Source organism: Natator depressus, chromosome 6 (genome assembly GCF_965152275.1).
Source record: "Natator depressus isolate rNatDep1 chromosome 6, rNatDep2.hap1, whole genome shotgun sequence".
Classification (NCBI taxonomy): domain Eukaryota; kingdom Metazoa; phylum Chordata; order Testudines; family Cheloniidae; genus Natator; species Natator depressus.
The window spans coordinates 121,681,479-121,698,777 of record NC_134239.1 but is presented as its reverse complement, the minus strand read 5'-3'; the positions used below and the strand labels follow the sequence as shown (position 1 = coordinate 121,698,777).

Genomic DNA, 17,299 nt, shown 5'->3' with positions numbered 1-17,299 from the left:
TTTGTTAGATAGTCAGATCCATTTGTCCATTTTATAATTTGCGATTCCAAATGGACAGTTGTTCCTTGTTTTATAGATGTGGGGGGGAAGGTTTAAATGCTTAGGACTTTTTATGAGAGAGTTTCCTTATCTCAGCTTCTTTATTTTTCTCAGAGTAAGTGCTTAATACAAAAAGTGGTGTTTAAAATGTCTTTTATAAATGCATGGGTGGCTCCAGAACATCTGGCGAAATGAGTATCCTGTCCTGAGAATCTTATATATAAGAATTACAAAATGCAATAATGTCTAAAATATGAATTAGACACTCTCATTTTCTGTTAAGAATAGGTTTTAAAAGCTGCTGTTTTGGTTTAAAAACATGCTTTAATTTCATGGCAATTTTAAAATGACAGTAGAAAGTTCTTTAACTTTTATTTCTCTGAATGTAGGAGTATAGTATTTATTTGCAGAGAAGGGGGTACGAAATACAGCAGTAACCAACATTTTCACACTTCTAACTAAAATACGCCCCCCCTTTAAATAAAATTAATATGCTCCAGATTTGCCGTTACATACGCAGCCATAGCAGCTTTATCAAATGAAAAGCTGTCTTGCTATGAAAATGGTGAATATTTGCCAAGGGCAAATATGTGAAAATATGACAGTCCAGAGCAGGAATTTCACCTTCCAGACAGGTGGTTGGCAGAGTGTAGTTAATTGATATGATCAAAATTAACTTTGTCAAGATGGTAGCATTGATGTTTCTGTGAGGTATATTTAGAGAGCTGTATATCAAGTGCATTTTGAATTTTTGCAGGTTGGGAGATCAACGGAAAGCCCTATAGACTTTGTAGTAACAGATACAATTTCTGGCAGTCAAAACAATGATGAAACTCAGATCACACAAAGCACCATATCCAGGTTTGCATGCAGGATTGTCTGCGATAGGAATGCACCGTATACAGCAAGGATTTTTGCAGCAGGATTTGACTCTTCTAAAAACATATTTCTTGGAGTAAGTACTATTGATAGCTATGTTATGCACAAGCAAAAATAGCCTGTATGCCATGTGCTTTTTTAAAAAAAATGAGTCATAAGAATTTGCTCATTACAAATTCTGTATATTGCCATTGACTTTGGTGCCTAGGTTTATTAAAACCTCAGAAATTCTATTATTCGAAAATTTATGGGAACTTCAAATTTATTAGTGAAATTTATTGCCATTTTGTGAACTCTTCACAGTGGCTTCTACCTATCTTTAATATCAGAGTCTAAATTATGTGGCCTCTTTTTTGTTGTTGAAAAGATTGGCTCTTCAGGGCACGACATGAGTTCTGACTAGGCATTCACCATTAATTAAACTTACAGTGGGATTGTTTTAGCTAGATGAGTACTAGCTTCCAAGGAAAGATATAACCACCACCCAGTACAAGCCACAGTAAAGACTATATAAACTGCAATGGTTAACAGCATCTTCATGATTTAAGTGTTAGCCGATGTGTCTGTAAAGCCAACACAGGGATTGCACAAGCATCTCATGTGTGACGTTTGGTTTATTGAGTTAGAAGTAACAATTTTCTGCAAAAGTTTAAATACTGGTTAAAAATGTGCAGCTAAATCTCTTGCTGCTTTGAAAATATCACCCACGAGCCTTGCATTCACCAACAGTGTTCTTTACCCTTATAAACACTAACTGTGCTGGTGAAATATACTGGAGTGCTGATCCTACTTGAGGCTTTGAAAGTAAAAGGCTGCCTTCTTTCCCATTGTTATGGTGTTACATCTAGGAAAAAGCAGCAAAATGGAAAAATCCCGATGGGCACATGGACGGATTAACGACCAATGGAGTTCTGGTCATGCATCCAAAAGGAGGGTTTACCGAGGAGTCTAAACCCGGAGTGTGGCGGGAAATTTCAGTTTGTGGTGATGTATATACTCTACGAGAAACCAGATCTGCTCAACAAAGGGGGAAGCTAGTAAGTTGAAAGTGCAAGTTATTCAAAACCAATGTACTACTAACATAGGAAAACCTCTTTTTCCTGGCACTGAGAACTGTGATATTAGAGGTGTGGGGTACAGGAAGTACAGTATTGTGTCTGAGCATTGTCACACCTAGCACTGGGGCAGGGGATCATGGAGAGAACATACGCAAACACCCCACTCAAAGATAGAAGAGCCGGGGAGGGTCCCTTATGGGAGATCTGAGCAGGTTACTGAGTCAGTCCTGAGAAGCGAGCTCCACTGCTCCTCCTGCAGTTGCCTAAAGACCCCCAAGAGGCCTGGCTGCCCTTTGATCTGCCACTAGCAGGGAGAGGGAAAGAAAGCAGGGTCCCCGTACTACCACCAGGCCTATGCGGGGAACAGCTTTGCACATCTCAACCTCTGTATTCTGGTTTTTTTGCTATAATGCTCTCCTTCCCTGCTCCTCATCCATCTCTTCCTTCCTTTTTTCTAATTAGCGGTGAGATGTAACTGTTCAACCGTCAAGCTGTTAGACTCTGAGGATTGGGGGAAGTGTAGGTAATAATTTTCCAGCCCCCACTCATCCATTTTCAGCCTCGCATTTTTTCTTGCTGGGCAACCCATTCTTCCCCTCCTCCCCACTCTGTGGCCACACTCCTCCTGCGCCTCCAAACTCTAGGGCTCAAGAGGGTCCTTTTCTGCACCCTTTCCCTCCCTTCCCTCCATCCCTGACTGTTGTTGATATCTGGGGGAGAGGACTGATGCTCCCTGTCTGGGTTGCTTAGGACTGCAGCTTTTAGAAGCAGGAGTCCTTCCCTTCTCAGAAGGCACTTGTTCCCCCAGGTATTCCCACCTCTTGACTTATTTAATTCTAGTTGCTAACAGTGTACAATCCTAGTCAAACACCTTTAGTGCTGCTGAGAAAAAGCAGCTCTAGAATAAGTAAGTCTCCTCTCCCACAGCCAGAACAACTTGCCTTCTTATTGTAAATAAAATGACATGGCATACTGGTTAGTACAGCTGTGAGCAATGTTCTTTGAGTGGGTTCATAAAAATGAATCCACAAAGTTTGCAATGTGTTCAGTCCATGATACCAAGAAACCTTTCCCTTTTCTGTTTGTAAAGAATTTTCTGACTCTTCATTTGATGAGCTTCTGTTCTGATCACTGAACTTCGTACCTGTAGCACTTGCTGTAAATTACCTTTTATCAATAGATTATTGTATCATTATCTAGGTTTTTTTATAGGGATGATTTACTGTTCTTAATCCACAAATTTGGGCTAAATTAATATATCAAGTGTGGTCGTTCCTCCTGCCAGCCACACTTATTGAAGTGCTCTGTTTAATATCCAGGATATTTATTTGATATGACAGTATTGGATGTTCCACCCCTTAGCAACATGTAAAGCTGATGCTGGTTAATTATACACTTCTCACTCCTGAGAAGTCTGTTCAGTTAATGTCCCACACACATTTTAACATGCATTCATCATTTCAATGGTGGTACCAACAGTGCAAGTTGCCTATATGTTTGTGACATTAAAACAAATTAGAGAAAGCTGCACTGAAGCTGTTGTTTTGTTTAGTATAGTCTCTCAAAATGTTGCATAATCACCTGCTTTCATTCAGAAGAGAAAATGAGAATTTTTAGACAGTAAATCTTATGCTGTAGTTTGTACACAATGCCTGTTTATACACTGAGCCTGATTTTTCAGAAGAGCTGAGTCCCTTCAGCTTCCATCCGATGAAGTGAGTTGTAGCTCACTAAAGCTTATGCTCAAATAAATTTGTTAGTCTCTAAGGTGCCACAAGTACTCCTTTTCTTTTTGAGAATACAGACTGACACGGCTGCTACTCTGAAACCTGTCAATATGAGTAATAGGTGCTCATCACTTCTGAAAATTGGGGACTAAGATTTAGCTGTCAGTTACTTTTATGCTTTAGCATTAAACTTACAAAAGTATTTGTGAATTTGGCTAGCATGGTATCTGCAATATAACATGTCACTTGCCCGCCCAAACAAAGGAAGCAAAATGCAACAGAAAGCTCCAAAGGAGTGATACAGCTCACTATCTGGTACACATCTCAGAATGAAGGAGCGGGAACTCTCTAAATCCTGTCAAAACTGTTTGTAAGTAAAACAGACAACCATAGAGAAAATCCAAGCTAGGAAGGCGAGAGAGACCCAGGGAAGATCCATACTAGAAGATCAGAGAGAAAGAGACATGGCAGGTAGGAGAGAGACCCCCACATCAAAAGGGTGAGGGGGAAGAAGAGAATAAATTCCAGAGAGGTTATTTGTAAACATTCTGAGAATTTTACTAGAGAATTATGGGAGTGAGTGGTATGTGTTGAGGAAGAGGAGTCATTCACAGAATTAGCTAAATTGTCTGTAAAAGATCCATCTCAAATTTATGTTTGTGTTCTACCTCTAGGTAGAAAATGAGACCAACGTCCTACAAGATGGCTCTCTCATTGACCTGTGTGGAGCCACTCTTCTGTGGAGAACAGCAGATGGTCTGTTTCACACACCGACTCAGAAACACATAGAAGCTTTGCGACAGGAGATAAATGCCGCTAGGCCACAGTGTCCTGTTGGGCTGAATACTTTAGCGTTTCCCAGCATTAACCGTAAAGATGTGGTAGAAGAGAAACAGCCTTGGGCTTACCTTAGCTGTGGTCACGTTCATGGCTATCACAATTGGGGACATCGCAGTGACACAGAAGCCAATGAGCGCGAGTGTCCTATGTGCAGAACCGTTGGTCCCTATGTGCCTCTTTGGCTTGGTTGCGAGGCAGGGTTTTATGTGGATGCTGGTCCTCCAACTTATGCTTTCACCCCTTGTGGACATGTGTGCTCTGAGAAATCTGCAAAATACTGGTCTCAAATCCCACTGCCTCATGGTACTCATGCATTTCATGCTTCCTGCCCCTTTTGTGCAGCACAGCTGACTGGGGAACACAACTGCGTCAAACTAATTTTTCAGGGTCCAATTGACTGATGCCATTTTACAAATGACCACAATAACATTTTCTTTAACAATTTACTGTGAAGATTTTGCCACTAACTCTAGATTTTTCCTTTTTATAATACTGTTATTACTGGGGAGGTGCGGGGGAGGGGGGAGGGGCCTGATGAGGGATGAAATGGGGATACATTGATACCTGGAACTTGACAGATATCAGTGGTGTTGCATGCTCATCAGCGGCATATTCATGAAGTCTTCTTGATCAAATTGTAGTATGTTTGTAATAATCTTTCTATTAGCACCCTTGATCGGGGGGGGGGAAAAGTCAATGATTTTTTTTAATCTTGGATTTTTTAATGGAAAATTTTTTCCTTCAAAACTTTGACAAGCCTTTAAAAACCTATTTTTTTCAAATCTAGAAGGAACATACAGAATGTAATTTCTTTAATTTGCAATATAATTAACTTGAATAGTTTCTCAAAGAGCTAATATGGAATGTGTGGGCAAACATAGGTGAATGTTAACTAGACACAACTGTCAATTTGGATCATAGATGAAAGGTTAGCTGCATAAATTGTAGCATATAAATGCTGTTAAATCACCTGTCACGGTATAATGCAGTTGGCCAAAAAGGCATCAACGATTACTTGAAACTGGAGAGTTCCTGTTTGCTTTGATTTCCTTTCAGTGAGGTGGATATCCAGTGTTCATGAAATACAGTATATGGTTGATTTTTTTTTTTTTAACCTGCATTTTGTGAAATTGAATTACTTTTACACATGTAAAGTTGTTTGTACCTTTTTAAAGAGAGAATTTCTGTATATTTGTAGTCCTGCCTTTGCTTTCTTTCTGCTTAATGTGGCTTGCCCTTGCTGCTCACCTTGCATGCCTGGAACTACTGGGTTAATTAAGATGTAGCAACCCTTTTAAGAATTGCATTAATGAAGGGATAGCACTGCAGCAATAGAAAATAGGTTTAGGTGCTGTTATACAGAATGTATGCACATAAACCTAAATCCAGCAAGGCATTCTAAGCACATGCTTAACTTTAAGCACATCATTAGCTCTTTTGACTTCAGTGGGACTTAAGTGCTTGACTGGATTGGGGCCATGCTGTCTTCTTTTGAAATCAAAAAGTGATTAAAAATAAGCTACTGGGTTTTTTTTCAGCTCACTTACATGATACAAGCCAAAATGCTGTGAGGAGAGCATCCTTCCATAATTTAACTGTAGTTTTTATTACACTTACTGCCATCTTTTCTTGCATTTTTGAGAAGTGCTGGAATCTATTTTTCTTTAAAATGTTTGCAAATCAAACAGAATTCAGATGTAATCATTAAATACAGGCAACAGAGTATATTGTTCATCTGCAGTAGATAAAATGAAATTCCTGAGTTTTAAGAGAACAAATAGGTGTTTACTAGCTAAATAAATCAGAATTTCATGAGAGATCTACCATCCTGCTCTGCCAGCTTCATTTGGTTGAGAATAATAATAATTCTTGATCCTTGCTTTCTGTAATCTAGGTATCTGAGGTATCAATCTATCCAGGTTGAAAGACTTTGGGAGAAAATCATTAAAAGGTGAAACTGATTATTCAAAACTCAGTTCTGTTAAAGTGATTACTATATCACTTGAAATTTGCTATATTTGTGCCCTTTGTATAAATATATAATTTATATGATTTTAATATATTGTGTATATACTTGAATTGGCCTGTTCATATTTTGGTTGTCAAATTGTTTTATAGTTAACCTTATAAACATTTAAAATGTCCCTTGCCTATGGTGGTGGGACATATTATTTCGTCTGCTGCTGTTTAATATAATTTTGCTGTGTAAAAAAGTTTGGCATTTTAATAATTTGAAAATAGCTTTACTTCTGTTGTTAAACTTTATTTTCGTTTTGCCGTAAAAGGTAGTGTTCATTCTGCAGCATTCCCTGTACAAATCCCAAATTGTACAGTTTGCTTGTCCCACTCACTGTTTGGAAAGGGGACAAATCTTGTTAGTCTAGAACTATACACTTCTTCCTAGTGCCTTTTCAGTGAGATCCTTTTGTGGTTCCATGTTCCAAGTCCTTCCACAAGGCAGCCTTGTGGTTACTGTTCCACCAAGAAGGACAACCCAACCAGACAGAAAAAGATGCTGTGAGCCTTCATTTCTCTGCCAGGGTTTGTGGCATAAACATAAGGGTGTCCCTGTCTCTTCTCTAGCTGTCTTCAGTATAAATTCCTCAGGTTCCACATGCATTCTGCAGCATTTGTTCTACTTAGCATATACCTCATCTGTGAGAGGCAGACTCCACCCTGTTCTGTTGAACTGTGTCTGTTAGCTAGAGAGCTTTTGTCATGAGAGAGGCCACGAAATCAAACTTTCGGGAAATGTACATTGTTGTCTCAAGGTCACAAGATTTAATGCTTGTCAGTAGGCCTTAAAAGTGGTAGTCAGAGCCCTAGATTTTGAGACCTTTTGCACTCACAGGACTATAATATGCTTCACATCCCTGATATAGTAACTATTTTGGCAAACTGCAAGTGTAGTCTCCCCATGAGAGTTAATGGCCTGTAGTCATAAAAGCTCTAAGGCACCTCCATACCAAGCCTCTTTATGTTCCTCTTTCGCCATTATAATCTAGATGTGGGAGCTGATGTCCCCCCATCTTGCCCAATCACGGACACCTGTACAAAGTGGGTGTAAAATGCTACAGTTTTGCACACTCACCTTGCCATGGTGTAAATGACTACTTAGAATGCAAGACTGTGGAGTTTCAGGCCTGTGATTTTCAGTTGCAGAGGTATCACTTGAAAGACTATGTCCAAACTCTTGTATTCCCATCAGGCTTGGATTAGCACAAGAAATGCTGCAAGAAGGGAAATAGTGTCTTACCAGTGAAACCAACTTCTAGAAGTTCATTTGTATGAATCCCGGTACTCTCCCACGGACCAGTAGTTAGAATCAGAGGGAGTCTTTTTCTCTCCCGCACCCCCTACTCCCCAATCCCCTTTCATTGCTCTGGAATGAAATTGGGGGAAAATCAGGTTTTGTGAATTAATGAAATTTGTTCTGTCTGTCTCTCTTATACATACATACAAAGGAATTTGCAGAAAGGTCATCTTTAGACAGAAAACAAACGTTCTTTTATTTCATGATTTAAATGACCATTCCATCAGACCTGTCAGTGCTTTTGCATATCCCTGAACAAAAGTCAGCAATAATGTATTCCATAAGTAATATTTTTACCAGTTACTCCATCAGTTTCATTTGAATGAGTCAAAGCTGTTTGAAGCACAACTCTACTCAAAGTATTTTTCTAGTCTTTTTTTTTTTTTTTTTTTTTAAGTCTCTGCTTGTCAGTTCTTGTATGCTGCAGCTCTCACATTCTCCTTTTTTCTGGCAGTTTTTTGGAAGGAGGGCTAAAGTCTACACTGAAGACTCAGTATTAAGTTGTCTGTTCTTGAATTGTGGTCCAAATTAAGCAAAATCTTTTAGTACAGTAATTCATATTAATCATGACTCAGTATTTAATTAAGAAGTATGGTACCTTTGTGCCTCAGAGTAGCCTGGCATAGATGGTTAGAGAAGAAATGCTTTGGGACATGGGTGGAAAGAAGGAGAAAGCCATTAAGAAAAGACTGGCTCTATTAAGAGCAGCAAACCAATTCTGATGCAAAACAGGACATAAACATGTTTGTAGCCGTTTTGATTTTCATGTATCTCTTGGTTGATTTTCCAAACTTGTTAAATTTATTACATAGTCAAAAACTGAAGAGAATCCTTTTTATAAACAAGTTCAACAAAGGTTTAATTTCACTTCATTAAGAAAAAAAACCTTGCCACTTTTGTTGCTGCTTTATGGGTTGGGGGAGGGATTTTTTGTACTCTTTATTATTGACTCTGGAATTTGAGAATCCTGTTTTAGAATATGGCCAGAAAGCAGAGGGGGTGGGAGTGGGAATGGGATGCTGCCTAATCTTCATACTTAAATAACTCACTATTTTTGAGAGACTACATAGTGTCTTTATAGAATTATTTTATATATTTACACACACAGACACAGCCAAAACATGACTACTGGTTTGAGCTTTGATAGCTCTCTGTTTGGGGCTGCCGCAGTGGCTAAGTTAATTCCTTGCCCACTGTTTTTTAAAGGCTTAAGCATATTATGGGAAATGGAACTTCCCTCAAAATAGAGCCCTAAAAGAGAAATCCATTTTTATCTCCGATGTTGATAAGCCTTGACATTAAATTCTAGTGCAGAAGAGCAACCAAAAAGAATTCTTCATCTGGCCATCATCATTGCCAATGGAAGGCACTGAAATGCATTCCGGCTTGGTAACAAAGCTGTCTCTGGTACAGAACTGCTTTGCTGTGTCTCTGACTTCTATTAAAGGCAAGAGCTGCAAATGGCATTTTAAAACAAGATTTGTGCCCCTTTTTGATTCTCTGATCATTACAAAAGATTGAGAGGATTTACTCCATATGAGCAAGGTCAGGTCTTCCCCAGTTTTGTGAATGACTCAGATGCCAGGTGGGAGCTCTCACCCATTAATTGAAGTACAGAGGTGTTGAACCTAAAACACTTAAGGGAAAGAAAGTCGTTGTTAGCCACTTGAGTTAGAGACGTTAAAAAAGCCAAATAGTTTGAAATATTCTGGCTAAAAATCTCTTCCTCTCTGATGCTCAGTTTACAGCTTCTTGTTGGTATTTTAATTCCTCTTCTCCATTTATATAGTTATAGGGTAGACAGTGCAAGAAAATGTGTGTGTTTTGTGGAGGGGTGGTTTTTAAAAAAACAAACCCTTTCAGGATTGCTTGATCTCGAAGAAGCAAAGAGGGGCATGGACTTCTCTCTTTTGGCGATTTATTTTTAATTCCAATTTATAATGGTTTGCATTGTAAGTAGTCCCCAAAGCTGGTGCTAGGAAAAGTGAAGGATAACCGTATTCATTCAGGATCAATTTCTGTCTTCCTTACACAAACAAAACTCCTACCCAGATTCTGTAGTCCTTATGCAAGCAAATTCGCATAGACTTCAGCATTAGTTTTGTTCTTGAAAAGACCACAGTATCTGGCCTTTTGTTCCTATAGATGCAGGCTGGGGTGTATACTTTTAGCGCTAGTTAGAGAAAGACATGCCATCTTTGTTTTTGCTAGCAGCAGAGCAAAAGTATAAATTGCTGGGACATCAAACAGAAGTTACTTTGAAGAAAGCAATAGCTCTCAAATCACTTTATTTTTAATGGGGCATATTTATACTTTCCAGATGGGCAGTTAACCTTCACCAAGTACCTTGTGTTCCTTTGCATCATGGGTAACTGATGGATAAAGATGTGCATTGTTCCACTTTCATCAGACACATTACTAAATAGGTATCCTTACACGGGCCCTTGTCTTGTAACACAGCTGTAGGAAGAGTCTCTCATTTGAACAGCAAGCCCAGTATCAAGGGGAAGTGGCTATGTTTACCTTATACAGTGTTACCAGTTATTAAATTTTCAGGATATATTTGTAAAACCAATCTTTTATATGCCATGTGAAATGGATTCAAAAATTATTTCTTCACTGTTGTACCTGTGGAAGTACAAGCCATTTTACAGGAAAAACTTCAAAACTATTAAAATGTTATCTCAATATTGACTTTGAGTCCTTTAATTATTTCTTCCTCCAGGTTGTCAGTGGAATGTAACTTTTCGTTGCAAAAAAAAGATACTAAAGTCAACATAAGAAACCAAAACACCCTGGCTGAGAACTTCTGTGCAGACAAGTTAATGGGGTGTATTCCGTGTGAATGCTCTAAAATTTGTTAATCTTCTTTTTCCCCCTTGTTTTAAATTGATCTTTTCTTGTGCTTTCAATGCCAGCTGCCTTCTTGTGGTGTTAACATCATTGCTAAATAAAAGCAATTTCCAGGAATAACATGCTTTGTGACTTTTAAAGTTAATTCCCTTAATGGCAACTTCGATGTTTTGTTTGCATCTCTGTATTTGTCCTTTTTTTGTATGCACAAACAGAATACATAAGCTTCATTTTTTAAAAAAATGTCCTAAGAATGGTTGTCTGTGTGTGTTTTTTGTTTGTGTTTGAGGGGGAGTGAGGGTGTTAAAGACAATATTGGCACAAGCATGGAAAGGGGAAATAAGAAAACCTGCAGCTTTTTCTCAGCATGGCAGTATGATGTTTTCTACTAGGTTTTTTTAATGGAGAATTATTTTAAATAATTTTCCAGGGAGTCTGATCCTCTAGGAAAACCAGAAATTTAGAAAAAAGAAAAGGAGGACTTGTGGCACCTTAGAGACTAACCAATTTATTTGAGCATGAGTTTTCGTGAGCTACAGCTCACTTCATTGGTTAGTCTCTAAGGTGCCACAAGTCCTCCTTTTCTTTTTGCGAATACAGACTAACACGGCTGTTACTCTGAAACCTGTCATTATGCAGAAATTTAGATTATCTATATATAAATGGCTCCATCTGTAAATTATGGCTAACACCAGTACACGTGGGAAAATAGCTTTCTCAGTCTTCTGCCTTTAAACTAGTCATGTGTAGGTAGCTGCTTCATTTGTACTTTCCTCTTTCAAATGCTTCCTTAAAAACCCACTCCTAGGCATTTTTCTTCTCCATAGCCAGGCCTGATCTGCCCTGTGACTTTTCTTCTTAAGCCCTGATCTTGCAGATATTTCTGCATGTGAGTAACCTTAAGTACATGCATAGTCACATACTTGTGTGCTTAAAGTTACTTATGTGTATAAGAATAGGAAGGATAGTGGCCTTCAAAAAGTTTGGGGCTTCGTAGGCCAGGATTCAGGAAAGCACTTAGGCACATGCTTAGCTCTAGTAGTTTTCAGGATAACACGTAGGTATATGTTCAAAGTTACACATGTGTGTAAGTCTGATTGACTTGAGTGGAATTTAAGCACAGGCCTAAAGTTAAGTACATGCTTAATTGCTGGTCCAAATAATGATACTTTCCTGAATTGGGACCTCTAATTATAAAGTGTCTTGAAAAATATAACTCTGCAACATACATTAAACATTAGCAGCCCAAGCCTGATCAGTCAGTAGCTCAAACCAATATTAGCACTACTTGCCTTAAAACTGCAGGAGAAAGGAATCCACAAGAGGTGAAAAATAGCTCTGCTGGGCCTGATTGATGGAGGAGTTGTGGTGTTGTCAGTCTGTTTACAATCCTGGTACTGGGTGAGGAGGAATTTTTTTGTTCTGTGCTGCGGAGGAGGAAGCAGGGAGAGGTGATACTCGGAGCCAGGACTGAGGTGGGGAAGGAGAAAAGGAAAGCTCTAGGGCAAAATAAAACTAACAGAAAACATCTGCTACTGCAGGCCTCTCAAGAGTTGCATGTGAATTGGATACTTAGTTGTCTTGCAGATCCTGCTGTGCATTTTTAGGACCACACTGACGGCCTCTGATGGAAGCATACTTCACCATGTGGGTAACTTTGGGGGGGGGGGGTGAAAATTATATGGCTCTTAATTCAAATTCTGAGGCATCGTAAGGTTGTTTGATTTTATTTTTTTTTAATAAAATCGAAGCGGTACTGGTGCAGAGGTGAATGCTTTATGCTCAAGTTTCATTTGGTATAAAACAGCACCACAGCTGCTGTTTTCAGTAGAGAGGAGACTGATGTGCTTACGTGCAGGAAGATGCATACACTGTGTTGCTTACTATTTCGAAAAGTCTTCCAGTCCAGACTTAACATTTTGAGAGGGGGTTTACAAAACGTCACACTTCTTAAGAGAACACTTTTTTCCAAAATTGAATATTTTAAAAAAACCCTCCAATTAATCTCACGCTTATACAAAGTTCCTTTCTGCCTAGAGAGCATATGTGAGAAATTTCAGATGGAAATGAGCTTGTTTGCAAATGCAATGTGAATTCACTCTTGGCTGTATAATGGAATGTGATTAACAATACTGATCTGAAGAACAGCTCTGTAGAGCTCAGCAGCTCGTTTCACCAACAGAAGTTGGTCCAGTAAAAGCTATTGCCTCATCCATCTTGCTACCTAACTCACTTAGAGGGACAGAGACGGTTGTGCTCAGTGCTTAGTACTGTCCTGCCCAAATCTCAGTGTGGGCAATTATAGTCTTCCTGCTCCTTGCATCCCCCATCTTGATTTGCAAATAGTATTCTTCACTTCCGGTCGTAAACTCTCGTTCCTGCCATCGAGTTATACAGCTGTAGTATTTCACCTGGTAGGTGGCTGCATTTCAACAGTGATGCAATTTCTCTCTGCACATAGTTTCTACAGTGCGTTGAGAACAACGATTACTTGAAATCCCCTAAGGGTATCGCTGTGCTAATATAAGATGTTGGTTCCTCTCAAACTGAAGTCCCACCATTGAACCCCTCTCTCCAGAATTGAGTGGCGTTAAACCACAGCTCTCCCTGGTGCTCTGGTGGAAGGAAAGCTGATGATCATGAAAGCTTATGCTCAAATAAATTGGTTAGTCTCTAAGGTGCCACAAGTCCTCCTGTTCTTTTTGCGAATACAGACTAACACGGCTGCTACTCTGAAACCTGTCGCATTGCTTTTGTTGTTCTCAATCTCCACAGATCCGGTTCTCTCTTATTTATATGCACTTTGTGTCATGTTTTTGTGGCATTGTAATCTTGAAGAGTGCTGAAGTTCTTTAGGAGGAGAGACTATCCCCTGCATGCTAAGTATTTTAGAGCGATATCATGAAGAGGTTTCCACGGTAGATAAGTGTGATGTGAGGCTCTAATCCTGCATTCCTCACCCGCCCCAGATACCCCGATGGCAAGGTCAGGTCCAAGATGGGGAAGCAGACAGCAGAAGTAAGCCTAGTAAACAGACCTGCAGTGATGTCACACTGGCACAGCCAGTGTCAGCATTGTGGTACCCATGTGTGATGTGTGTCATTGGTCAAGCTGAGAATATGCATTTTGTACACAGGCAGGCAACCTGGACAACTCTTCAAGCTTCCAAAAAAGGTGAGTCACGCTAGCGGTGTGCAATAGGTGTGTGTTCCCACCTCCTTACTTTGGGACGGTGCAAATTCTGGCTTCCCCAGGGTGCTATTTGACTAATGGGTGGCCTGGACACCAGTGCTAGGTGGGGTTGCTACTATGTACTGCTCAGCATTGAGGGAAGATAATCTATAGAAGCACGTTGTCCTTAGTTCATGGGGTGAAACGAACGGCAATTCTTTAGGGTAGCAGGAATGCAGCTGTTCAATGATGGTGCAGCAAACAGCTGGTGTCCCCCAGCCCTGCCCTCCAGCTGACCAACGATCACTTCATTTGGTGTGAAATTGCCCTTATGACAATGGCTCTTTTCTAGTTGTCTTTGCTTCACAGCATGAAATCCCCCAGTGGCTGTAAATCTACAGCCCTTTAAAGGGAAGGGAGGAAACTTCAAAAGTGGAGGTGGGGTGAACAAATGTTTGGGGCAGGAGCGGCACCTTCCTCTGGGGAAAGCACAGGGTGCAGCCGCACTCAGTGTGATCTAGACACCAGCCCTGGGCTGGATGGAACTCAGAGTGGGGTGGGGAAGTCACCTCTACGGTATGTTGCCATCTGTTTTTACCATCGTGTTTCATGTTATGGGTATAGCACTGGGATCCCTCACTGTGGGAGAAGTGCCGACTGACCAACCCAGATTATGTCCTAATACCTCTGACAGCACATGCATCTTCCTCTCTTGCCCCACCCCCCCCCCGCCGTTCCCCTTTCCTCTGAAGCAAATGTGAGAGAATTTGCAATCTCCAGGCAAAAATTGCCCTCTAGAGACACGCAGCTGCCCCTGGAGTATACCTTGGCAGCTGCGTAAGAGCTAAGAGTAAACGCTGTGTCGGATTGCGAGTCCGGGGGGAGATAGGTAAGATGCAATTATCCAATGGGAATTTCGCTAGGGCGCCAGGGCTAATAGTTCTTCTTGCAATGAGATGGGGCAGCACCCAACTTCGTTCTGAAGGCAAGTTGTTTAAAGTGCCCCTTGTATTAGCCTCTGTTCTTCTCGGGGGGTGCAGCGGGTCGACAGGAGCAGGCAGCTGGAAACCTGAGCACGTGGGCTGGCCATGGCTGTCCTTTCACCAGAGCACTTGGCACTGAAGGCCAAACCCAGCCCTCTGCTCCAGAGCTGTGAAGGTCCCTCGTGCCAATAAGAACGTCTGTGCGAGGGGATGTGAAGAGCCTGTTGCAGAGTTTGGGCAAGGAGCGCAGCTCTGCTAACGGGTCTCCTTGTATAGCGACTCACAAGCGGGATTGCTGGGGGAATTGCAGGCCCTGGGATGCCCTCGTGTGCTGCTCCCCCTTATGATCATCATCCCACCCGGGTGTGACATGAGCAGCAGAGAGATTACTTAGCTCCTGAGGTTTAAGGGCTGCCGAGCAGCAGCCCAGCCAGGTGTGTGCATGGTGGGGCAGTGGGAAGGGTTCATGCTCTGAGACTGGAGAAGGATTTGGGCCAAATTACAAAACTAAAGTTACAGATCCAGCTCAGCTGGATGGTCAAAGCTACAAATAACATCTGCCACCTCTGAGCTAGCTCTGTAGCTCATTTCCCCCCTCCTCTCCCTTATGCCCCCCTCCAACCACACCCCTCCACTAAGCAGAAAGGGAAAGGATCAAATGGTTACATTTTTTCTAACAAGGGAATCCAGAGGGTGGGGTGCTGGGCTGAGTTAATCAGAGGCAAACTGAAATCTGCTGGCGCTTTGTGAGCGACGACTATTTAATTAAATCTGCCAGGATCCCAACCTGCTTCTGAATCTCATCTCTCTTGACAAATACAGACCCGCGTTCTGCTCCTTGCTCCCCCACTGACCTGCTGTGTGATCGTGCGCAACTCACTCCTCTGTTCCCTCTTACCATTTGTCTGTCTTGTCTATTTGGGTTGTAAACTCTTCAGAGCAGGGACTGTCTCTTGTGGTGCCTAGCACAATAGGACCTTGATCTCTGTTGGCGCTCGCAGCCCCAGTACATAAAAGAGTAATAGTAAGAACGTGATATAGCTGGTGGCTTTGTATTGAAATGATACAGCTGCCCTATGATGTAAACGCAATATAAGCCATAAAGCTAAACGAGAGAGAAGTCTGAAGGAAAGTGCCACAAGCATGAGAGAAAAGAGGATGTGAGTTCGAATGCTGCTGACCTAGACATAGGCAAGTATTTCCCCTTTCTGTCTGTTTCCCCATCTGTGTAATGGGGATAATATTTACCTATGGCTGGCAGAAACTTTCTGTTTGATGGAAAATCGGCTTTTCAACTAACACTTTCGCACCAAGCATGAGCTTTCCACGTTTGGAGAAAAAACTTATTTTTTCTATTTTCATTGCAATGTTCTGAGGGGGTTCCCATTTTCCAGCTAGCTCTATATCAACACCTATATCTCCCTGGATTGTTTTGAGGTTTATTAATCAATGACTACAACATGGTGCTTGGATCATATGCAGTGCGAAGGGTTAAACTCCAGTGCCCCCTCATTGTTCGGTAGTTTGTTTATTCCATATGCACGGTGATCTGGCTCTGATCGCAGCTTTGCTCTGCCAATTTTCACCAATGGCTAACAGGCCGGGCTGCAGGGTAGCGCTCTGTGTGGTGACTTGGGTTTGACTTCTCACTCCTCAGGCCAGCAGAGACTGAGAACATTGTGGAAGGAGGCAATGCTTTGTGCTGTCCTTTGGCCAGGTTAGGAGCATCACTCCTGGTCTAGTGTTCCTTGGTTGAGGAAGCTCATTGTGGAGTGGATAGGGGTTGTGCTGTCCATTGAGAGGGAAGTGGGAGGAAGGGCATTAAGTGTTGGATTAGTAGCAGCTGGGGTTTTGAGTACATGGATCTGAAGGGATCCAGACAGCCAGGAGCCTCCAGAGGGCAAGGATTGCAAAATTTACAGGAATTGCCTTCTGTACTTGAAAAATGTCCTCCCATCCCCAGACAAGTGTAATCCAGATGTTCTAACTCTGCCTTCATTCTGACTGTGCCTTCCTGCATGATCCAGTCGGGATGGGGGGAAGCAATCTCAGAGCAAGGTTGGAAACACCACATTTGCCAGACAAGCTGGCAGACCTGCTTCCTTTAATCTCCAGGAGGGTCCAATCCTGCGTCCAGGGAAGCCAATGGCAAAACTCGCATCCAAAATGTTGGATGCATGATTAGACCTAGGGGAGAAATAAGCTTCCCCTGCTCAACAGCTCGCCTGCGCGCTTCTCCGTCAACCATGCAGGTGGAGCAGTGTGTGGCCAAGTATTAGCTGAGGTAAAACAGTCGCTGCTGTTGGACTTCAGGATTCAGGAAGGTAACGGCTACACTACGAGGCTTTTAGAGACACACCTGTGCCCCTACAGCCGTGTAGCTGCTGTCTGTCGGCAGGAGAGAGCTCCCCTGCCAACAAAAAACTTCCACCCCCC

The 17,299-nt window shown here is 41.5% G+C and overlaps 1 protein-coding gene across 1 annotated transcript in view; it reads left to right on the top strand.

The window, feature by feature from the left end:
• PELI2 (pellino E3 ubiquitin protein ligase family member 2) overlaps positions 1–5,044 on the top strand; it is a 121,960-nt gene extending 116,916 nt beyond the window's left edge. Inside the window, exons 4-6 of the mRNA XM_074957209.1 lie at positions 797–994; positions 1,767–1,955; positions 4,378–5,044. Of these exons, the coding sequence (XP_074813310.1) occupies positions 797–994; positions 1,767–1,955; positions 4,378–4,944 (954 nt within the window). The 3' untranslated portion in view covers positions 4,945–5,044. The remainder of the gene's footprint in view (positions 1–796; positions 995–1,766; positions 1,956–4,377) is intronic.
• Positions 5,045–17,299: the final 12,255 nt, after the last annotated feature.